The sequence below is a fragment of the Sceloporus undulatus genome, chromosome 9, assembly GCF_019175285.1.
Source record: "Sceloporus undulatus isolate JIND9_A2432 ecotype Alabama chromosome 9, SceUnd_v1.1, whole genome shotgun sequence".
NCBI classification, from domain to species: domain Eukaryota; kingdom Metazoa; phylum Chordata; class Lepidosauria; order Squamata; family Phrynosomatidae; genus Sceloporus; species Sceloporus undulatus.
This window is the reverse complement of record NC_056530.1, coordinates 25,058,068-25,081,455: the sequence shown is the minus strand read 5'-3', so window position 1 is coordinate 25,081,455 and position 23,388 is coordinate 25,058,068. Positions and strand designations below refer to the sequence as shown.

Genomic DNA, 23,388 nt, shown 5'->3' with positions numbered 1-23,388 from the left:
ATTTATACCTCAGTCTTTCTCCAAAACTAGGACTCAAGGGGGCTTGGTATGCGACGGGGTTTGGTTCCAGGACCCCCACGGATACCAAAATACATGGATGCCCAAGTACATAGTAAAATGGTGTCCCTTATAGGAGCCCTGGTGGCACAGTGGTTAAATGCCTGTATTACAGCCACTCACCCACAAACCGCAAGGCTGCGAGTTCAATACCAGCCAAGGGCTCAGGCTCGGCTCAGGCTTGAATCCTTCCGTAGGTGGCTAACATGAGTCCCATGCTTGTTGGGGGCAATGAGCTTACACTCTGTAAATTGCTTAGGGAGTGCTTAAGTGCACTGATAAGTGAAGTCTTCATAACACCAAAGTAAGAGAGAGAATTATTTTTGATGAAACTCTTCACATTTTAATGTTGGCCTTTGGTATATTATAACTGATTTGAATTTCAATTTATAAGCTGCCTTCAGCAGCAGTTTAGGAGGTAAGAGCAAGACAAAAATAAATTATTAATAAGAACAATCATAACATCATTATCCTCCCCCAGGTTTTGTTATTTTGCCCCAGGGCTGCATGCACAACAGCTCCAAACACTCTGTGAATTGAAGGGGAGGCAAGGGAGAGTCTCTGTACCCCACCTTGGGATGTAAATGATGCTATTAGTGAGGACTCTTGCCCACTCCTCAGAACTGACCGTTAGGACTACAGCTCGCAGAATCCCCAGCGGCCATGCCAGCTGGACAGATCTGGGAGCCACAGTTCACAGAAGTATCACTTTGAAACTCAACTCTCCACTTGTGCTGAGGCAAAGGCTCACCTCCAGCCCCCAGTGACAACAGTTACTCCCATTCAGGACATGTGCAGGATTGAGTCCCACGACAGGGAGAACCCAAGTCGGACTGCCCCCACAAACAGGTATACTCTTACCTTTGGGTGCTGAGGACATGGCGGTGACGCTGCTGCCGCTGCCAGAGGGCGGCTGGATGATTGGAATGGCCTGGGGGGCAGTGAGCACCTTCCCATTGGCTGGCGGGAGAGTGAAATGAATGCTGGCAGCGCCGGGGGGTCCCGTTCCCGCCGGCACCTTCCCCCCGGCCACCTGGAGCTGCTGCGGCAGTGTTGGCAGGATATACTGCACCTGAGTAATACCCCCTGCCTTGCCTCCTGCCCCAGACAGGATTCCCTGAGGCTGCAGGATGCTCAGCGGCACAGGACCATTCTGCCCAGGGGGATTCTGGGTGATGAACTGGACAGAGGGCTGCTGGGTAATGGTACCAGGAGGCAGCACTGTCACAGGGACGCTTGCGCCTCCCGCGCCGCCCACTGGGCTGTAACCTTGGGTCCCAACAAGCAGGTTGGTGACAACGTTGCCCTGGCCAGAGGGGCCCTTCCCCACGGTGGCCAAACCTTGTCCGAGGAGCGGTCCAGTCACTAAATGAGGAGAGGAGCCTTGGACTCCAGTGCCGGGCACAGTGGGTGACTGAGGAGTTTTCTTGTCAGCATAGACCATACCAATCCGGCCCACGGAAAGCCCGCCATCAGCCTTGGCACTACCATCCGAGAGAGGGGAGCTGAACAGTGGCAACCCTTCCCCAGATCCACAAAGAAAGGGTTTGCTGGCGATGGGCACCGGCGTGCTGCTGACCGGCTTGACCACATTCGTTACAACGGTGGAGGCCGCACGGACCAGGCTGGGTGCCCCGCTGTAGCCAATCACGCCTGTGTTTGCAGCGGTCATGGAGGGGGCTGTCACCAGCACTGTGCCGGATGACAAGCGGGCAGAGTCTGGCACCATCATGGATTGCAGAAAGCTGCCACTGCTGCTGACAGGTGAAGAGATGACCGATTGTGTGGAGGCAATAATGGTAGCCGCTCCAGACTCTGCTGCCCCCTGGGAGCTGCCGGAGCTGTCTGCCCGCTTCCGCCTGTAGGAAGCAGTGGCCAACGATGCATCAAAGCGGGGCTCTGGGCGCTTGGTTGGCGTGTTGAGCGGGCGGAGCCCACCGCGGGAGTCCTGGGCCTTGAAGGTGCCTGGCACCATCTGGAAGGAGCTGTAGGGCTTGGAAGGGAGCTGCTGGTCATGGCCGGGGACAGGTGAGGGAGGCGGCTCCATATCCAAGGCCGGAGGCGGATGGCAAGAGGCAAAGGTGCCAGAGGCAGGAGGCAAAGCAGCTGCACGGATCACTGGGGAAAAGCGCTTCTGCCCAAAGTCCTAAAAGCAAAGGAGGAGGCTGTGAAACGGAGGCTGGACGACCCTGCACAGCCCACTAGGGACCCCCAGCGGTGCCTCTGTCCCAAAACCCTTTTCAAGTTCAGCCCACTGCATGCCAAGCAGATGGCATTGGGACATCCAGCTGGGGTTGCTTAAACACAACTCATTCTATACTGGCTGAGGGGCTACTCTGCACTCACTTTCATCTGGAAGAAACCAGGAGTAATTTTAGCAATTTTCTGTCTAATGAGATAAAACCTCCCAAAACTGTGTACCCTTTGACAGCTATTCACAGGGCTTATTCTGTGCAAAATACACATATGCTTGTTTTGCCCAGAACACACCATTTTGGACACAGAAAACGCTGCTTTCTGCTCAAAGTGACCGCATGTAAATTTTGCATACGTCCCCAACTGCACAGATTATCATTATTGCAGGACTGGCGTTACTTCAGAAATATTCCTTTGCTAATATTCACCCCACCCGATACTGGTTTCAAACATTTTGACACTCAACAGGCACCCCTCCCTCCCTGGGGAGACCCAGCTGGCCTCCTCCTCACTGCCCTTCCTACTCTTCCAGGTGGCTTTAGGAAGCTAACCTTTGTGTGTGCTGGGCTACTTCTTGTCCTTGGTTTTAAAGCAATATTTTAACTGGTTTTAAATTCCTTAGACATATTAATATGACTGTAATCATTGCTTCTTGTATGTTTTTAGTTGCACTTGCTTTTATTTTGCCAGCTGCCTTGATTCCAAGTTTGAGGGAAAAACATGGGAAGAGTCAAGGAGACGTCTTCCCTCTGGAAGCCCCCCAGCCCACCCTGGGTCCAGGCAGACCCCTGGCCTCCTGAGGCTTACCTTGCCGTCAGAGTCCTCCCCCAGTGACTCCTCGCTGTCACTGTCTGTCACCCGCTCCTTGCATTTGAGGTCCAAGTCAGGTGGGTTGAACCCGTCTTCAGCTGAAACAAAGCAAAGCGAATCATCCAGGGGCCCCCTAGCCCTGCTCCAGCCCCCCTCCCTTTGCCAAAGGCCCCCTCCCAGACAAAGAGAGAGAAAGAGATGGACAGAGAGAGGAAAGGAGAGGAGAGGAGAGGGGAGGGGAGGGAGGCAGGCAGGAAGATTATTATCCAAGGGATAGGATTATGGCAGACCTTCAAATACACTTACTGCAGATGCAAGCACAACATAGCAGGGATTTTGAGGGAGGGAGTGCGCATGTTCTCACAATCACAGCGGCTGCTCCGCAATGCCCGGCGGAGGGGGTGCTTGGGTGCCGGAGGGAGCTGAGTAATCGAAGGAACAGACGGTGGCGGTGGGCGAACAACCAGGGCACAATGACGCCCTGCCAGGGAGGCAGAGAGGCAGGGCTGGCTCTGGGCTGGGCTGGCCACACTCCAGTTATCCACCAGAGGGATTTCTCATGGATTCAGAGAACCTTTCCATCCATCTTCATGACTGCTTAAGCACAGACAAACCACCCTGATGCAACATGCCTCTTGAACTCACAACCGACCCATCTAAGAAGCTAGGAAAACCACAAGCTGTGCCAGTTCCCCCACTCTTGCTGAGCACCCTTCTCTTGGCCAGAGAGCCTTATCTTAGAGGTGAGAATCCGATGGCCTTTCTCCAGATGTCAGTGGACTGCCATCTGCCCTCTCAGTCACATGAAGTATTTGCACAGTTTTGTCTATAATTAGGGTTTATAAATCATGTGAACAAGTTTGCATAAACCTGTAGTCCAGTGGGGAGGGATTATGGGAGTTGCAGTCCCGGAGCATTCCCATCCCACCCTTCTGCTATCTCAGAGACCACCAGCCCACTGCACTGAATGGAGACTTTATCTCAGCATTCACCTTCCCTTCCTTTGGCACCAAGAGATGGCTGAGAGGGGGCTTCACAGGCTGCTATAGCCCCTGTTGAGAGGAGCTCTGAGCCTCGGTCTCTGCCATCCCATCTATCACCTACCAGCATGGCTGGAGTAGTTTTATGCCTTTTCTGTTAACCCTGTATTCTGGGCCATGAATGCAACACAGCCAAGCTACTGTTCCCAGAGAAAGGAGCCCCCACTCCCACCCCCCTGAATTGAGTGTATGTCTAGAAAAGGAAATTCCACTGATTTATTGGCACTAGTAAAATCTGAACTGTTTGTCTAATAGATGCTAATAAACCAGCACACTTTGGCAATGGTAAGTAAAGAAAATGTTGGATTCTACTCCTTCCCGGAATAAATTAAGAACCTTAATTATGGACAGTATTTTACAATGGCCTCACCAGGAAGAAAAGCAGCCACTCCATTCTACAACCTGAATAAATCAAGTGAACAGCTTTGCATAAACTTGCCCATTTCACACATGCTTATCCTCCTCTCTTAGGGATAAGAAACAAATGCACCCCAATAAAGCCCTGGATGTCCTGCAACCTCTCCTTTCCAACTCGGCTTAGCAAAGAACCAGGCCTCTTGCAAGAGTCTACCTGGACTTTCCTACAGTTCCACACCTGCCATTGCAACCTTGTAGGCCAGAAACTGAAAAACAAGAACAAAGAAACTCTAAAAAGGCTAGACCGTACATCCTACTGCCAATTTCCATACCCTGACATGATACAAAATCTTAATCAAGAATCCATGGATCTACTTCAATGGGGAAAGGTCATGGGTTTTCCCCCTTCAATTTCGTTCTGAGAGAAAGGGAAAGAGAGAGAGAGAGAGGAGGCAGCATGCATTTGCAGGTGGGGGGCTCCTCACCAATGACATCGTCATCGCCCTCCTCTTCACAGATCACCATGCGCTCCTCATCACTGGTCATGTCCTCACTGGTAGTGCGCTGGGAACGGGAGGCACGGGAGGGATGCAGGTGCAAGGAGGGGCGGGGGCCCTCACCTGGCGTTGCAAAGGGGGACCCCGAAGGGCCCAGCCCCCCATACTGCCCCTTGCCACTGGCATACAGAGACGATCCAGAGCACATCTGGAACAACATGGCAATCCGTTAGATCCCCCAGCATGGGCAGCGGACAGTCAGTGGGTCCAGAAGCCAGGGCCTAACAGATGCCTCTCAGACTGGACTGGAGCATGGACAAGATAATCTCTGGGACTACAGTTCCCAGAATCCTCCAGCCAGCATGGCCACTTCTGGAAAGAGGGAGCTGTAGCTAAATGCACACTGATTTAGCCCTGTGTTCATGCATTTGCAAGCCACCTCAAGAACCTCTGTTAGTAAGGCAGACCTACTATGTCTTCTGCCCAAGGGCTGAGGGGCGATTCCCAGAGACACACCAGTCTAACCACCCCAATTCCTGCCGCCTTGCCCCCAAGCCCCACAGCACAATCAACACACCTGGGTGAGCTCTTGTAACACCTGGCTGTCCTGGTCACTCTCCATCCCATGCACCCCACTGTGGGAGAAGGCCCGAGGGCGCTGGGCCCCAGGCCCTGCCGTAGGGAAGATTCGGTCTCCGTGGCAGTGCCCGGATCCCATGCCTGCCTTTCCCTGCAATTCGGAAGGACCTGCCAGGAAAGGAGAAAAGAGTGAGAACAGCTGAAGGGGTCCAGGCTAGCAGACATGACAAAGGGCAAGGCAGGAAGAGAGTGCTCACCTCCGGGCACAGCAGCAGTGCCAGTCTCTGACATGCTGCGCTCCCGTGTCTCCTTGGCACATCCTCCAGGCCCAGCCGGCTTGACATCTGAGCTAGACTTCTTACGGTCTTTGTTACACCACTTCCAGTCAGGGTGCGCTTTGAAATGTGCTTCCTTCACCTGGAGGGATCAGAAGAAAAAAATGAATGGAGAGGGGGACACAAGTGCACATGCACAAACATTCCTGGACCACATGCTGAAAGCAAAGGGATCACAGAATCATAGAATTGGAAGAGACCGCATGGGCCATCCAGTCCAACCCCATTCTGCCATGCAGGAAATCCAAATCAAAGCATTCCTGACAGATGGCCATCTAGCCTCTGCTTAAAGACCTCTAAGGAAGGAGACTCCACTACACTCCGAGGAAGAAGTGTGTTCCACTGTCAAACAGCCCTTACTGTCAGGAAGTTCTTCCTAAAGTTGAGCTAGAATCTCTTTTCTTGGCGCTTGCATCCATTGCTCCATTGGGTCCTGTTCTCTGGAGCAGCAGAAAACAAGCTTGCTCCCTCTTCAACATGACATCCCTTCAAATATTTAAACAGGACTATCATCATATCACCTCTTAACCTTCTTTTCTCCAGGCTAAACATCCCTAGCTCCCCGAGTCGTTCCTCATAGGGCAAGGTTTCCAGACCTTTCACCATTTTAGTCGCCCTCCTTTGGACACATGGCTCCAGTTTCTCAATGTCCTTTTTGAATTGTGGTGCCAGAACTGGACACAATATTCCAGGTGGGGCCTGACCAGAGCAGAATACAGTGGCACTATGACTTCTCTTGATCTAGACACTATACTTTTATGAGAATGGATGTTGTCAAATGCCTAAATTCTGCCCTCAAAAGAGCCAAAATTTGCAGCTCGAATAAAACCCGAGTAAAACTTGTGCTGAGCAGCAGATGAAGGGACATGATGCCAGGTGTAACACTGAAGCTCTGTGTCCCTAAAACAGGAAGGCACCTCCTCCCTGTCCTCTGACTTCTGAGATTTCAACCAGGTTTTACTCTGCACACCTTAAAGTATTATCTCATAAAACATGAGGGCCAGACACCTGCATTTTTAAAAAGTCACACAGTACTCCTCAGGAAATCCAGTCCTTCAATCAATATCACGTTTTGAGCCCCGGTGGCACAGTGGTTCAATGCCTGTACCGCAGCCACTCACTCAAAACCATAAGGTTGTGAGTTCAATCCCAGCAAAAGGGTTTAAGCTTGACTCATGCTTGCATCCTTCTGAGGAGATCGCAGCTTGTCAGGGCAATTAGCTTACAGCTGTAAACCACTTACACTGTTAGTTGAGTATGAACTGGTATATAAATGAACCTTTTTTTTTGTTTGACATGCCTTTCATGCCCTCCAAACGTCACTCACAGGAGGATGACATCTAGCCAACACAGGGAATTCGGGGCATTGTGAACCCAACCCAAATCCAGCTCTCCCAATCTGCTGCTTCGGCCAGCTGTACAAAACAAGCCTTCTTGCTCCTGGGAGACAGAATTTTGGAAGAGACAGAGCACTGGTCTGACCCAGACCCACAAGCCACTTTAAAGGAGGCCGTCTCAAAGTGAGCTCTGACTCTCCAGGTGGCTGCATGGGCTGAAAGGATGCCATACCTGGAAGGCCAGGTCGTGGTACTTCTGCTTCTCCTTGGCCCCAAGCGCATACCACCACTCTCCCAGGATCTTGCTGACGGTACGGTTGTCTTGGTTGGGGTGCCGCTGGTGAACCAGGGCCCGGTGCCTCTTGCTGAAGATCATGAACGCATTCATAGGCCGCCGGATATGATCTTTTTCTCTCTGCCAAAAAGACAGGGAGGGGTGGGTTCAAAGAACAGACCCATTTCTGTTGATTTTTCCAAAGTGGAGTGACAGGGGAACATATATAGGTTGTAGGTGATGGTTGGAGGGGAGGTAAGGCCCTCGTACCTTGTTTGGACTGCGGCCATCTTTCTCAGAGGATGAATCCCGCTCTTTGGGCAGGGCGCTCAAGGACTGGGTACGGCGCTTGCCCGGAGGCAGCGGGAGCTGGATCTCAGGCGATACGATTGACAGGAACCTGCACAGAGTAGACCGAAGGAGGATCAGGCCTGATCTTGCCCTCTTCTACCAGCTGCCCCCAAGGCCCTCCCATCACTAATATACTCCAGTATTTATTTAATGTACTTTTAAACTGGCCACTAACAGAAGTTCTCTGAACAGCATACTACAGTCAGTTCATAAAAGAGAGATAAAACTCAACAATATGATTAAATTCTACAGATAGGGCATAAAAGCAAGATAAAAAATTGTGATGTGCTGTTCCCACTTATGGCAATCCTAAGGTGAACCTATCATAGAGTGTTCAAGATTTGTTTAGATGGTGTTTGCCTTCGCCATCCACTGAGGCTGAGAGTGTGTGACTTACACAAGGTCCCCTGTGGATTTTTGGGGCAAAGCAAGGATTCGAACCTTGGTCTCCCAGAGTCCTACTACAATATTCAGACTACTACACCATTCTGGCTCTCACAGGGGTAGCAGAGAACACATCTTTTTTGAGGAAACAACCAAATTACAACCAGCAAGAGGGTAAAATGCAAAGGTATACAAACACTCTAAGAGTCTGCAAAACGCCTGGGACAATACGCAGGCTCCCAAAATTGGGTGCCACCACTGGAAAATGCCCCCTTTCTGGCCGTGCAGCCTCTTCCCTTCCTCCCAACTGCTGCTGACTTGTATTTTTTCAAGCCGCTGCCTGCAGCCATGCTTTCTCCCACTTAGTCCTCAGTTACAACCTCCTATTCCATCTTAATCCCATAGATCACCATTCCCACTCCTGACACAGATTTCACTGTGCCTGGCTGCCCATCAGACCTAAGAAATGGCAGCCTTACAAGACCAACAAGAAGTGACGCAGAAGAAGTGCCAGCACTCACGCATCGTCATGGTCGCTCTCCGTCTCGCTATCCAGGCGTGGGTGTCCTGGGATGTCATCCTCATGCTGGGACGGGACCCCTCCAGCTCCAGGAGTCGTGGCTGAGGGTGGCTGGGGAACTGGAGCTGGGCTGCCAGGGTGGGAGGTATTTGGCCTCCCAGCCTCAGCCCCCCAAAGACACGATGGGGAGCTCATGGGCCACTGCAGCTGACTCCGGGGGCTCTGAAAAGGCAAAGGACCAATATAAGAGTGGGACAGACCGGGGGGGGGGCAGTGTGTCAATCACTCAGGCAGGCAGGGCCAGCCCCATCTTGGCTGGCAAGGCAGCACCCGCCGTCCCCCACAGTGTGCTCTGCAGGCGGCTTACGGAAAGGAGACTTTGAGGAGAAACCTCCACGCTGTGTCCCAGCTCCCCCCTCACCTTTATTTTGATTAGATGTAGAAAGGTGGCTGATAGGCTGCTGGCCTTCATTGGGCTGGACTGAGGAATCTGGCTGGCTAGGAGCCAGGAAGGGCACCAGCGAGTGCCATGGGAATACCGCCACAGACCGTGGCTCCACGTTGGTCCACACTGGAGGGAGGGAGAAATGAAACAAAGCATTACAGACAACTGGCTCAAAGAAAAGGGCAAAATGTTTGGAGTGTGTGTGTGTGGGGGGGGGGCGGGAGTCAGTGAGATAGAAGATTGGCATTGTCTACCTGCGTCTCCATTCACACATTCACAGACCCCCTTCCTCTGTCACCATTCCGTTCTGCTCTGACCCGACAGTATCATCCTGTGCCATGCCTCATCCCCAGATGCTTCCGTCCCCCAGGAAAGGCAGAGGGAGAGTCCCTCCTCTGCTTGCCAGGAAGCAACCCTGGCCTCCCTCCCTTCCCAGCTGGGAGCCAGGCAGAGGAATTTTACAGCTGCAGGAGAGGAAGGGGAGGCAAAGGGGCCTGGCTGGCTGGCTGAGACTCCCACGCAAGCGGCTTGGCTCTTGGGAGCAGCATCCTCTGGGGCTCCCAGGGAAAGACCCTTGGCAGGGCCTCTCCGTCCAGGAAGCCAGCATCAGGACTCTCCCTCCCTTTACTTCCCTTCCGGCTGCCCCAGATCAGGCTCAGCAACACTTCCTCCTTGGGGTTTTTTTTTTGGTGGGGAGGGGGGCAAGGGGCAAACAGTCTCTCTCTCTCTCTCTCTGGGTCATCTGCAGCCAGAGCCCAGCGGGACCCTGCCAGGCTGCTTGGGGGGCAACACCTGGCTTTCCCTCAGTCCACCTGCAGCAAAACATCCTCTTCCATGGGATGCCCACAGCCCAAGGCTTGCCACGGAGGAAGGGAGAAAGACCCTCCACCGGATCCCTGGCTCTAGAGGCACAGGCGCCCCACGCCTCCCTCCCCAGGCAGAGGGGCACCAGGGTGGCTGCCCTGGACAAGAGCCACGGAGGAGGGCAGTCACGCTCAATGGATAGTGAGAGGGCAGCATAGCAGCCTTGCAACCTTTGCCTTGGCCCTTCCAGCAGCGGGGGCTTTGTGTGACCCCACTGCCTTGAGGCACTAACAGGAGCAGAGGAGGCTGTGCTTTTGGGGCCTGGGAGTGCGGGGGGGGGGCCGGGCCCCGACGAGGCCTTTCCCTGGCCCCCGCCCCTCCCCCTCGCAGCCCATAAAGTTCACTCAATTATTCAAAGCGCTGAGAGCATCGCGGTCGCTCTCTGCCGGGAAGTGCTGCTGGCTCAGTGGCTTCCTCTCCTCTCCTCTCCTCTGGCGGGTGACCGCATCATCCATCGCTGGGAGAAAGGGCGGGGGGCGGAGGGGCTGGAGAAGGAAGGGCACAAATGGGAAGCCCCCCCCCCCCCCCCAATATGGGCCCAGAGAGAGAGAGACCAAGGCCTTGAGCATCCCCAGAGCAAGCCCTCGCCCAGGGCCGAAAGGGCGCCCTTTGGAGGGAAGGACCCACGCTCCCCGCCAGACCCAGACTGACCGAACATGCCCAGGCCCCGGGGCGGCAGCGGGGCCAAGGAGGACGAGGACGAGGCTAGGGCTTCCGCTCCTGCTGCTGCCGCCGCCGCCGCCGCCGCCGCCGCCGCCGGTGGCAGGGCCGCTCTCGCCGCCGAGAACATCCCGGGGCCGCCCCCTCAGCAGCAGCGGCGGCGGAGGGCCGTGGCGCGAAGGGCCCCCGCGGAGCCCGCGCTCCTGGCCTCCGGGGCCGCCCCCGCCATTTCCGGACCCAGGAGACGGAGGAGGGGGCTCCGCGGGCCGGGCGGCGCCCCTCCCCTCCCCTTCCCTCCGGCGGAGGCTTCTTCGAGACCCGCGTCGCCCAAGCCCGCCCCGTTCGCCCGCCTCTCTCCGCGGCCTCCTTCCTTCCTTCCTTCCTTCCTTCCTCCGGCGACGAACAAGGAAGGCAGCCAGGGAAGAGGACCCCCGCCCGCTCGCCTGCCCGCCTCGGCCTTCGCCCGCCGCCTCCCTGCTCTCCGTTCTCCCTCGTCACGCAGGCCCCATTAGCCCTGCGCTCCCATTGGCTAACGCCACGCCGCTCATTCACATGCAAATGAGCCCCCGCCCTGCCGCCCTCCCATTGGCCGCCCCTGGAATGCCAGTCATATGCAAAGCAGGCGGGGAGGGCCCCATTGGCCGCCCTTTTACTCCGCACGCCAGGCCACGCCCCCAGGGAGGAGGAGGGGAGGAGCCAGGAAGGGCCCGGGGCCACTCCGTCCTCCTCCTCCTCGGGGAAAGAAAGGCAGGAGAGGCGGCAGGCAGCGAGAGCGCGTCCCGGTGACTCAGGGGCCTCCCTGCCTGCCTCCTCCTCCTCCTCCTCCTGGCCCTGACTCAGAGCCAGCGCCTGGGCTCCGAGGGCGTGACGCAGCCAGCCCCCTCCCTGCCTCCCTGAGCCTCAGCCTCAGCCAATGGGCGGAGAGGTGAAGCCAGGAGAGAGAGAGAGAGAGAGAGACGGGGCCCACAACGCACAGCAGCAGCAGCAGCAGCAGCAGGCGCCCTCACTCTGCCTCTGGCGGGAGGAGGAAGGCGCCGCCGCCGCCGCCGGCTCTGCCTCCGCCCACTCGGGCCTCCTCTGCTCCGTCTGCGGCAGGACACGGGCAATGGGGCAAGGCCAAAGGAAACAAGCAGGCGGCGGCAGACAACGACGCTCAAGCCGCTAAGAAACGTGCCCCTTTCGGACTACAACTCCCAGAATCCCCGGCCAGGAGCCGTGGGGGCGCTCTGGGAACTGTAGTAGTACGGAAAGAGCGGCCATCACTCCTTCTGCAGCTCAACGGCAAGAGGCGCATTTACATCTGTGGCTCTCATTTGGGCAGTGGCTCCCAGCAGCCTCGTCGCTCGCACAGCCAACGGCAAGGAATGCTGGGAGTTGTGGTCCCACCTCTTCTGGGCGCATGATGCTTCGAAGCGCTTTGCCAGTGGCTGTGGCAGCTGAAGCCCTGGGCCACACAGCCCTGGGAAAACACGGCCGCAGAGACAACAGGAGCCACCAGGAGCCACGAGGCCCAGCAGCCCCTGCTCGCCTGGGCATAAGGACTGGCACCGCCTGCCCCAATGCCCCTTGCCCAGGGAGGCCTCTTCCTCCCTGGCATCCCAGCTGCCCATCTGCTGGGCAGCTCTCTACTTATCCCCGCTTGGGCTGGTGCTCCCTCATGCAACAAAGAGGTACAAGGTGAAAGTCAGGAAGGCACTGCGCCATTGGTCACACTGAAGGAGTACAGAGGGCAACAACATGCATGCATGCGGGCCTATCTGCCTAGGCTGCATATGCGTTTGTGTGTGTCTATGTGTATGTGTACGCAGACACACACACCCTGCTCCCGCGGCTGGGTTTTGGCAAAGTGCCCTACTGTGACTGAAGCTGCTGGCGCACTGAGGATTTTGCATCCCTGGCACAGCAGTGGGTGTGTGTGTGTGCATGCGCATGCGTGCGTTGTGTAATTCAAGTGACTGACATGTTTGTGGCACTCCACCAGCGCTCACAGAATCACAGAGTCCTAGTTGGAAGAGACCCCAAAGGGGCCACCAGCCCAATCCGCTCCTTCTGCCGCGCAGGAAGATGCCGCCAAAGCCCTCCTTGTGACCAAGGGCCACCCGGCCTCTCTTTACAAACAGCCCCCAAAGGAGGAGGCTCCACTACAAAGCACCACAGTTCCACTGCCAAACCGCTCTTACTGCCAGGAAGTTCTTCCTAATGGGAAAGTCACCGTCCGACTTCAAACCCCCGTCCAAAGGCATGACCTTTCCCAAGCCCTGTGCTACATACTGGGGTGTTAGGAGGGAACCTTCATTCCTCCAGGCGTTTGGCAATACAGCTCCCACAATCCCTTACCGCCAGTGGAGCAGCTGAGGCTCCTGGGAGTTGAAATCCCAAATGTCTGGAAGGCCAACAGTTCCTGCCATAATTGGTGTGAGAATCACCACAGAATCACCACAGAGTTGGGCCGCAGCCGCATTCAGCCTTGCAGGAAGGCACGGGTCAAGCACTCCTCCGGACAGAAGCTCACCAAACCTCTCTTTAAAGATCTCCAAAAAAGGAAAGCCCTCCCTGCTCCCCGAGGCCCCCATGCTCCCCTCTCAAACAGCTCTTACAGCCAAGGAGGGCTTCCTAACGTTTCCATGGACTCTCTTTACTTGCAGGTAGTCCACCGTTTTGTGTTCTGATCTAGGAGATGGAATGCAGGCATGCTGCTCTCCGGAGGAGGTGCTGCAATGGAGCCTCTCAGCGCATGGTGTCACACTGCTGTCTGACGCAGCTCCAAAGGAAAAGGAGGCGCATACCCTGGCACCCCATATGCTGGATGGTCCAGATGGATCAGTACCTTTGCTAGGTAGAAGGCACATTTTGTGGTTCTCAGGCAGAGATGTTTACTCTCAGCTATTCTTCTAACTGGAGAAACTACCCCTTGAACATGGGGCCATCTGCCCGCAAAGCACCCTGCTTTGCCACTGAGCTGCCCTTCTGGGTGCTTCCGAAGTATGGCACGCAGCGCAATGGCAATGGAAACAGAAAGGGCTTGCACCTCCCTGAACACCAACAACTCACCTCCCTTGCTCTAGATGCACGTGTGCGCAAACACATACATGTGCCAAAAAGCACGCTACATAAGCAATATACAGTGGTACCCCGGGTTACGAATTTAATTCGTTCCGCGGCGCCGTTCGTAACCCGAAAGATTTCGCAACCCGAAAAAGCCATAGCCGCTAGCGCTGGAAGCCGCGATTTCGTGCGAAAAAGCGCCGAAAAGCACCAAAAATTTTTTCGTAAGCCGAAAAAAAAAACGTAACCCGGAACAGTTTTTTCCTATCTAATTTTTTCGTATCCTGGAAATTTCGTAACGTGGTGATTTCGTATCCCGGGGTACCACTGTATTATGTTTGTATACTGACTATTAATTTGGTTCCACATTGACAAACTATGGCTCATGAATTAACCAAGGAAGAATACAGATTGTTCTCATGCACAGAAAGGACAGAACCACACAACGGTCAGCTGCTGAAGACTAGTTGACCTGAAAGCAGTCATCACATTGAATTTGCCATATATCATAGAATATGTTATATATTTTTAATGATTAACTGCATCCTTCTGACATGCAGAACAAAATTTTCAAAAACTAAGTTGGTTTGCAATTCCCCGCTCCATCCCTCTGTGTGTGTGTGTGTGTGTGTGTGTGTGTGTGTGTGTGAAGTCTATGCCATCATGAACGGGCTAGGCTTATGGCACTTTGAAAGCCACCTGTTGATTCAAGGTGAAGATTTCAAACATTTAAAGCATAAGGGTATGTGCCATCACTCACAAACCTGGGCTTGCAGAACACAGAGCCTGGGAAAGAGTGTGCCCTGGGTTCATTTGAGTTGCTTCACTAATGTGCCATGTGAAAACACATGTGCAGAACAACCAGAGGACACCTGAGCGCATGCAAGGGGCATGCGCGTGCTCACAGCAAGGAGTGCCTCTGTCACTTCAGTGCAGTTATGCTTTGTGCCAATACACAATGGAGTGCGTTGTGTGTGCCAATGTGGAGAGCAAGCAGACCCACCATGCTGCAGTCCTGTTCAAGCCAAACACACACACACACCAAGCCTCAAGCCGTACACAGTGGCGTACAACAGCCCTCCTCCCCACGTGAACGCACATGTACTCTCCCGTCTGAAACTGGTGCCCCCCCCCCCAGTGATAAAAATAGAGCCTGGGCTCTGAGCAGGCAGCTGGGAGATGGTAGTCTTGGTTACCCGTTGCCGAGAAACAGCAAACTGCACTGGAGATTCTGCAGGGAGACTGCACCCTGGGAATGGGAGACACACACCCTGTGCCCCACTCTCCCCTCCCTGGCAGGCCTGGGTCCTCTGCTCTCCCTAGCCCCCCCCCCCCCAGGACAGCGGATAGGGGGACAGAGGGTACAGGCTCAAAGCATGCCCTTGGCCCCACACACTCTGCAAACCTGGCACTCAACCCCCTTTGGCCCTCTGAATGTCATTGGTCTTCAGTTTACAGAAAGCCCTCGGACAGCATGAACAATGGTCAGGAATCCCTGGAGTTGCCCAGGGCCCCAAAACATCTGGAGTGACAAAGGCTGAGCCCCTTGTGCTAGGAACTGTTCAACCACGAACATCCATGTCAGTCATCCCCCCCCCCCCCCGGGGGAAGGGGTCCCCAAGGGCATAGAAGTGAGTCTTCGCATAATGGACTGCCTTGTGCAGGAATTGGGGGGGGGGGGGCTCCAGGATTCCTCAAGAGATCTTTTGGTGCCAAATGGTGACATACCCGACTGCTATAAAATCAGCCTCAGTGGTGCCCAGTCATGGAGCACAGGAGCCTTCCAGATCTTTAACTGGTGCCATGCAGAAGCCCCTTGCAGTCAATGGGAGAATTTGGCCACCAAATGAACTCTACCCAGACTGTCCCAAGCCAGCAATCAAATTCCCCGTTGTTGGATAAATGAGGAGCCCCTGCACCAGGGTGCACTCCATCCCCTGCCCCAGAAGATGTACTTCCCAAGGCTTATATAACACAAGAGCAAAGAAGGAAGAGCAAGGTGTGCAAGTGTGACCCACGCTTTCCCTCTCTCTTTTCCAGAAAGACAAAACTACCACAAAGCCAGAAGCCACACAAAGCCAGAACCCAGGTGTGCCTGCATGTGGAAACCAGGGAATCTCCCCAGTGTCTAAGGGGGAAAATATCCTCTGAACCATTCCCCTAATTGTGGCTTTGCACCGGATGCTTCAGCCCAGATGTCTTCAAAGCAAAGACCTGCAACCCGGAGCAACGAGAGAGATGGAAGGAAGGTCACTGTACTGGTCTCTCCAGAACAACCTCCCCAGTTTGCCTGTGTGTCTGCTCTGTATACAAAGTCGGAAGTCTTTCCCCATGCAATAAAGATCAAGCCCTAAAACACCAAAGGTTCTGAACACATCCTTGAAGCAGCATTAACCCAGTGTGCCTGTGCTGCACCTTTGAAAACAAGACCAGGAAAGTTACTGGCCCCATTCCTCTCTCTCTCTCTCTCTCTCACACACACACACACCTCTCTCAACCAGTCATAGGTAACGTTCAGGTGGCCTGAATGGAAGAACTCCTTTCTAGTTCATCAGTGCCTCCCCACCTGGACTGAAGCCCTGTTTGCCACAAGCAAGAGATTTTTACAAGCCTTCAATATAGTCTGACAACTCTACCAGTCACCAATCATCAGCTGAGCAGCTCCAGAATCATGAAACAGGGCAAAAGAGCAACTGGTCAAGTTCAAAGTGACCAAAACCAGTACTTCAGTCAAACTGGTCATGGCTCCAGTCTCACTCAGCCTTAAAACCCTCTTGCAGTTGTAATGCAGGCAGAATTAGAGCAAGTTCTTCAGGGCTCTCCAATATCTGGAAGAGAAAGCGGCTACTGTCGCTCTATGGCTCCCAGGTCCCTTCCAAGAGAAGCCAGACTGCCTTTTCCTGGACTTGTGAAGGAACTCACCATTCCAAACAAGGCCTGCTAAAGGCCATAGGTAACCCCACTAGCGGCACCCAGACATGCACAGACTGCAGGGGAGCATTCCCAGTCCAAGCCACCTGTTCAGGAGAGCAGCAACAAACACAAGAGCTTTGAAAAGGCTTTTTTTAAAGACTAGAAGGTCCAGCCAAGAGGGGAGCTGGCAGAGAGTAACGGAAGGTAAGGAACATGAGGAACACAGAATACAGGGTCACCTACCACACACACACAGAGTTTTATTTCCCACCTTGGCTTCTCCCATTTTCAACATAGGAGGTGAGAGAAGTAAAAGAGAGGAGGTTTCTGGCTTTGGCCCTAACCCCAGAGGCTCACCCCTGGGCAAACAGGGCTGCCTGTAACACAGGACAACACCATTTATCAAAAAGAGATTATTCAAGGCTGCTAGCCCAGCCAGTTGGCTGGCACCAATCTCAGTTGGACCACTTGCTTACAACTCTCCCAATGGCGGGGCAACCAGTAGCTCTTGGCCACAAAGGCAGGAGCCTCCAGTGGGAAGGGAGGCAAAGAGCAGCGGGGCAGGGCTCTTCTACCCACCCACAAATTGCCCAGTTTACCACTGTGTGACTCTCCCCAGTACTCCTGGACTGCAGCTCCCATTATGTCTCAGCCCCGGCTGTGCTGATTGTAGCTGATGGGCCATCAGTGACTGATGGTGGTGTTACATGGACTTCTAGCTCTGACCGAGCAAGGCTGTCCAAGGAATGTCTCTTCCAACTCTACGATTCTATGAGCCAGAGCACAGGAAAAAAGTTACTTTTTCAGACTACAACTACCAGAGCCCCCTCAGCTGGCATGGCTATTTGCTTCTGGGAGCTGTAGTCCAAAAACTTAACTGTTCCAAGCTACTAAGCTAACATGCCGCACAGACAGCCTCTCACCCAACACTCCTTTCCCTGTACGAATCACAACCTCTTCTATACCAGCCATTTTGTTTCTTAGGCCAGTCGTCCAGAATGGGAGGAGCCAAAAAATCCCATCATTACTGTATAACAAGTAACACCGGACTAGGAACAGCAGCAGCAACTACAGGGTGGGAAACTCTGTGTGTGGCTCCACTCCAACTCCCATTAACTCCACTCAGCACAGCCAAAGATCAGACGTGATGGGACTTGGAGTCCAACAGCCCCGGGAGGGCCTTTGACCCCCAGTCCCTGGGGCATCCTAAACCTCTGAAGAGAAATCCTGTTTCTGCCCAGAATGGGTACAAGACTTGTAAGGTCTCTATTGCCTTTGCCTTCCCTGCACCCTCACAAGTTTGCCTCCACAGTGCCCGCTTTTGTTTCTACACTACAAAGGAAGAGGAAGGCAGGCTCTGGGATCTGCCCAAGGTGGTACAGAGTGTTCAGGGCAGGGGTGTCTCTTGGAATCAGGCCTCCCACATCAGAACCAAAGGCCTTTAAGCCCTGTGCTTTATGGCACACCAAGCCTGTCTATAATCCTCTTATACATTACTAGCCTGCACCACCCTCATCCTCATCACCTAATGGCCTGCAGGGAGACAGCAAGTAAGAACAGCTTCAGCTCTATGCTGAGCAGGGCAGCTGAGGCTCTCCTCCTCTTGGAATCCAAGGAAAGATGGTCAGTGTTAAGGTTTTTGGAAAGCAACGCCTAGAACCCCTGGAAGGCTGGACTGAGGCACTTTTTTTAAAAGTAGCATTTCCAGCCTTTCTTCTTATGCCAAGTGTGGAAGAAGTGTGGAGTTAATCCCCTGTCCACACCACCAGCCTGCCCACCATCTGTGATTGCCCAGAACAACCAGGTGAGCACTTCAGGGCACAGCTGTGCCAAACAGAGACCCAGCACAATTCACACTATTACAAAGCCAGCACCATTCAGAGACTTAGGGGATGGAAGGACTAACAACTATTTGCATCACAACTGCCTGCAAAGAGAAGCATCTGCTGGCACGTTCCATCAGCACCTAATCCTACTCTTTTCACTTGGGTCTGCTTTAACTGAAAGGTTACTAAGTTTAGGGAAACATGTGAAAGAAACACAGAGCCAGGCCGAGGATAGTACCACCAGAAACAGACCAGAAAACGGCACTTACCAGTGCCAGGGCGCCCCATGATGATCTCCTTCTTAGGGGCTGGGTGGCTGGTGTATTCACTGGGGACAATGACCGGCAGCAGAGCAGCTGGGGAGGGGTGGAAGGCGACTGGCTGGAAGGGGGAGGAGACACTGAAGGCGGGTGGCGGTGCCTGCTCTGGAGCTGAGACCATGCTGGGCTGGCTGGACGGCAGCGTTCGGCCCACATTGATAGGCACCGGCACCTGCAGTTGCCCTTTGCCAGCCAGCAACTCCTTGGCACCAGCCTTTCCAGTTCTGGGGCTGCCCACTCGACCCTCCAGAGGCTTCTCTGTGAACTTGGATGGCAGGGGCACATCTGGGTTGCGGACAATGACGGGCGAGTCCCTCTGCACAGCGGGCACCCTACGGACGCTGGGGCCAGGGTCGCAGGTCAGGCCAGCTGGTGGAGGCACCAGCAGCAGCGGTGAGGCCTGCTGGGAGCGGGAGGCAAAGGGTCCCACTCCGGCGGGCGAGACAGCCCGGAAGCCGGCTGGGGTGGAGGAGGTGGGTGTGAGGGAGATGGACTCCACCCCAGAGTCCAGGCTGTCATTCTTGTGGAAGTCAGCAGTGGATCCTGGGCCGCCACCATGATGGGACTCGGCCTTCCGCTTGCTAGGACTCATGGGCACTGTGAAGGTCAGGTTGGTATGGAAAGTGATGCCTGAGTGGTGGCGCTCTCGGGAGGCAGAATGGTGCAGCATCTCTGGGCTCAGCACGGTGCCCCCAACACCTTTGGGAGTGCTGGCACTAACGTGGCGGCTGCGGGCTGCAGCAGCCCGCTGGATGACGGGTGAGGCGTTGATGGGGCTAAAATTAGCTGGGCGGAAGCCGAAGAGTGGAGAGGGGGAGGGGGAGGGGGCTGGTGAGAAGGGGGACTGGTTAGAAACCGGTGAGAAGGAGGGGGTGCCCGAGCGGGAGCTCCCCAGGGAGACGAGCATGACGGCTGCCTCGCACTCATCAAATTCAAAGCGCGAGAGGTCAGCAGGGGCCACCAGGCGTGGGCGGGAATCCCCCCGGGCACTGCTGGCCTCACTGTCCCGCGAGGTCTCATCCCAGTCAAACTCGGCACTGCCTTCCCGGAGCCCACTGGCCCGGCCCTCTGAGAGGCTCTCCATCTCCTTGGTCCGCATGGAAAGGTGGCGGGAGCAGTAGCCACGGCGCTGGGACTCCTTCATGCAGCCCTCCCGGGAGCACAGCCGCCGCCACTGCTTCCCGTTGAACTTCTTGCGGATACCATTGGGGGTGCAGACCACATCCCCCTTCTTGTATTTTTGCTGCGCCGCTGTCAGTGGAGTGCGTGAACGGGAGGAGCCTGGAGTGCTGCACTTGTCCACCGACATTACGCTGCTACTGCGGCTCCCTCCGGCCTCCGGGGTCAGCAGAGGGGAAGGCTGCTCAGGCAGCCGGGGGAAGGCAGGCGACTTGGGTGGCGAGAGGATCTGGGGCGGCACCACCACTGACTGCTCCTCTGCCCGCACGGCAGCACTGATCTTGGAGACCTCAGCATCTTCAGGCTGCTTTGGCTCTGGGCAAGGTAGAGCCAGAGGTGCCCTCTCCTCCTTTTCTACCAAAGGGGGAGGCTTCTTGGGAGGCTTGCCTTCTCCAGGGAGGGCCTCGCAGCCCCAGGGTGGCCGCAGGAGGCGCAGGGCAGAGCGCTGCAACCAGGCAGAGTCCTTCCGGGCAGCGGCTGCCCCCGTGCCAGAAAGGAGGATGGGCTGGGTAAAGCGCACTTTGTAGGAGACGGGCTTGGTGCTCACCTCCACCACGGTGCCCTCCCGGTAAGCTGTCTCCTCGGGGTCCACACATGCACAGACAGGCGTGCCCACAGCCAGTGCACCCAACGGAGGTGTGGCATCCAAGACCACATCTATGGCACCAGAACCCAGGGCTCCTTCATAGTAAGCCGTGGCATGGTCGCCTATGAACTGCACCCCGAGGTCCTGCCCACGCCGGACCTGCTTCACCACGGCCGGGTGGAAAAGTCCCTCGCGCTGGGCCAGTACCCTCTGGGAGCGCAGCTGTCGGAGATCGAACTCTCCTGACGGGGGCCTCACCCACATGTCCCCTGTCCCCTTCTCATTCTCATCGGCTGAGTGCTCACTGGCTGTGTCGGTGCTGGAGGATGGGCAACGCCGGGTCTCCTCTTCCTGGAGTGGTGCTGCCACCGTCACCGGGGCCCCCTCACTACCACTGGATTCTTCCCCAGCCAGGTACTTCCTGCAAGGTGCCCGGGCTTTAAAGGTGGCTGTCTTGCGGTTCAAGGAGGCCTCCACGCCACCGACCTCCGTCTCTGCCTCCGCCTCCCCCACGGGCAATTTGTAGGGATCACTGTGAGTTCCCACCAGTTCTGACAAGCCAGGCTCCATCTGTACTTGCATGCACCGTGTACCCACAAAGGCCAGGGGCTGCTGTGGCCCCGGGTCCTCCCCAAAGTCCGTCTCTTCGGGCCGGGGCTCCTCTTCAAGGGCTGTCTTTTGCTTCTGAGCTTTGGCTCGGGTGGAAGGTGGCGAACAGCTGCTGCTGCGGCTCCTGCTACTTGAGGAGGAGGAGGAAGAGGCAGACTTCCTTGCCGGTTTCATCTTCTTTCTCCCAGCTGGAGGATCGGGAGCTAAAGGAAGGAAGGCAGAGGGGAGGGTTATGAGGGGATCCCGTACTCCTCAGGTCAGAACCCCCTCCCCCCGTTTAGCACAGCACCACTCCCTGATCCAGCCTAGAGCTTGGGAAAGTTACTTTTCCAGACTGCACCTCCCAGGATGCCTTCACTATGCTGGAAAGTCTCACTAGAATCCAAAAAAAGGAAAAGAAAGGAACTTCTCCAGGGCCTGGTCTGACTTCCCCTTGCTGAAATCATTGCCAGCCCTTCCCCAAATCTCCTCTGCTGCTCTAAGAATGGGGAGGGAACAGGAGGCCCTCTGGGCCTTGTTGGACTCCAAGCTCTGACTACTGGCCATGATGGCTAAGGGAGCGGATGGAAGTGGTTGTGTGGCAGCAGCTGGAGAGCGGACACACATCCCTGACCCTTTCCCAGAAAACGTGAAGGCGGCATCCTCCAGGCTGAGCCCTGAGTGGGAAGGCCCCCGCATCCCACCCCACAACTCCCCATTGATTTCCCAGTATCAGGCTCTCTTATCACCACCATCCCTGACCAGAACTCCTCGGCTCCAGCCTGAGAGCATTGTGTGTCCAGCGTGTGGACGCAGGCTGAAGGACAGAGGATGCGGCCCAAGAGAAGGAATGATGAGCGAGTGCAGCTGTCCCCAGGGAGGGCCAGCCATAACACTCAGCCCTGCTGAGCCCCAGGATCCAGGCCCTCAGGGCTGGGAGTGCCAGCTTTCAAGCTGTGCCCAGCCCTTCTGCCCAGGTGGAAGGGCCCTCTGGGTCAGAGAGATGTTTGGAGAGAGGCCTCTGGAAGAGAGAGCAAGGAAGGGGGCACTGGAGGGGAGCGTCTCCTGACCACTTGGACGGTTCCTTTTGGGGCCAGCCTTCCTGCTCTTCGTCACCTGGAGACAACTAGCCCCCCATCTTCTGGGGGGAGGCCCTCTTTGGTCTCTCTCTCGCCCCCCTCTTGAGGCAGGCTCTTTGGGGAGGCCTCTGGGGAGACCCCCTCCTTGGAGCCAGCGGCTCCCTCCTGGGCGCCTCCAAAAGGCCTCAACGGGGACAGGGCTCCGGCCCCCCTTCGCTCCAGTCCCGGAGCCAAGCGGAGGCGCCAGGCAGCCAAGGGCCCCGAAGGCCCGGGGGCTCCGCCGGCAGCCCCCCCCCCCCCCCCGCCACCGGGAGCGGAAGGCGGAAGCGCCGGCGCTCCTTCCGGGTCCCTCTCGCCACAGACAGGAAGTGCTCCGAGGCCTGCCTCCCTCCCTCCTCCGCTCTCTCTCTCTCTCTCTCTTTGGGAAACCTCCCCCTCCCCCACAGATTCATTGGCGTATTCTTTTACGTCCGCCTTTCTCCCAAGTTGGGACCCGGAAGTTTTGGGGCGAATCAGCAGCGCCCCTCGGCCTCCTCTTCTGGGCTCCGGGGGACCCACTTTATTCGGGGACGGAGTTGGCGGGACCCCCGCCCCCCGCAGCCCTGACCTCTGACCCCCCTCCCTCCCCCTTTCCCGCGCTTCCTTCCAGGGGCGACCTTTCTTCCGGGGAGCGCTGCTCCGGTCCAGCTGCTTCCAGCTCCTTTCCCGGAGGGTCCAGCCTGAGCCCCTCTCGGCCTCTGCGAGCCTCTTTTACTCCAACAGACAAAATGGTGAATGAATCTGGACCAGCTGGAGCCGCCCTCCAATCGGCGACCACAACTCTGTGACTGATTTCCGCAGCGGCCAATCGCCAGTTAGCCTCCCTGCGCCGTTCCCGCCCCCGAGACGGAGACGAAGCTCCGCCCCTCGGCACTCAGAGTGGGCGGAGGGACCGCCCACTACCTCCCTGCCCCTCCCTGCCGAGGAGCACTTACAGTAGCCTATCAGAAGGCGAGCCAGCGGAGACATGGGCGGGGCCTCCTGTACAGTAACCAACGAGGAAGAAGGGGCGGGGCGAGGCCTCAGACTTGTTTACTTGGTGCCGGAGGATCAAGAAGAGCGAGGGCTCCCTGAGCCCCATGGGATATGTAGTCCTCAAGGACGCTC

The 23,388-nt window shown here is 55.9% G+C and overlaps 1 protein-coding gene across 1 annotated transcript in view; it reads right to left on the bottom strand.

Annotated features, from left to right (window-relative positions):
- Positions 1-23,388, bottom strand: part of CIC (capicua transcriptional repressor) — a 33,421-nt gene that overhangs the window by 9,137 nt on the left and 896 nt on the right. The window contains 11 exon segments of the mRNA XM_042440318.1: positions 919-2,203; positions 3,061-3,161; positions 4,946-5,165; positions 5,535-5,704; positions 5,794-5,953; positions 7,441-7,623; positions 7,753-7,882; positions 8,739-8,909; positions 8,911-8,959; positions 9,159-9,308; positions 18,760-21,387. Of these exon segments, the coding sequence (XP_042296252.1) occupies positions 919-2,203; positions 3,061-3,161; positions 4,946-5,165; positions 5,535-5,704; positions 5,794-5,953; positions 7,441-7,623; positions 7,753-7,882; positions 8,739-8,909; positions 8,911-8,959; positions 9,159-9,308; positions 18,760-21,387 (5,247 nt within the window).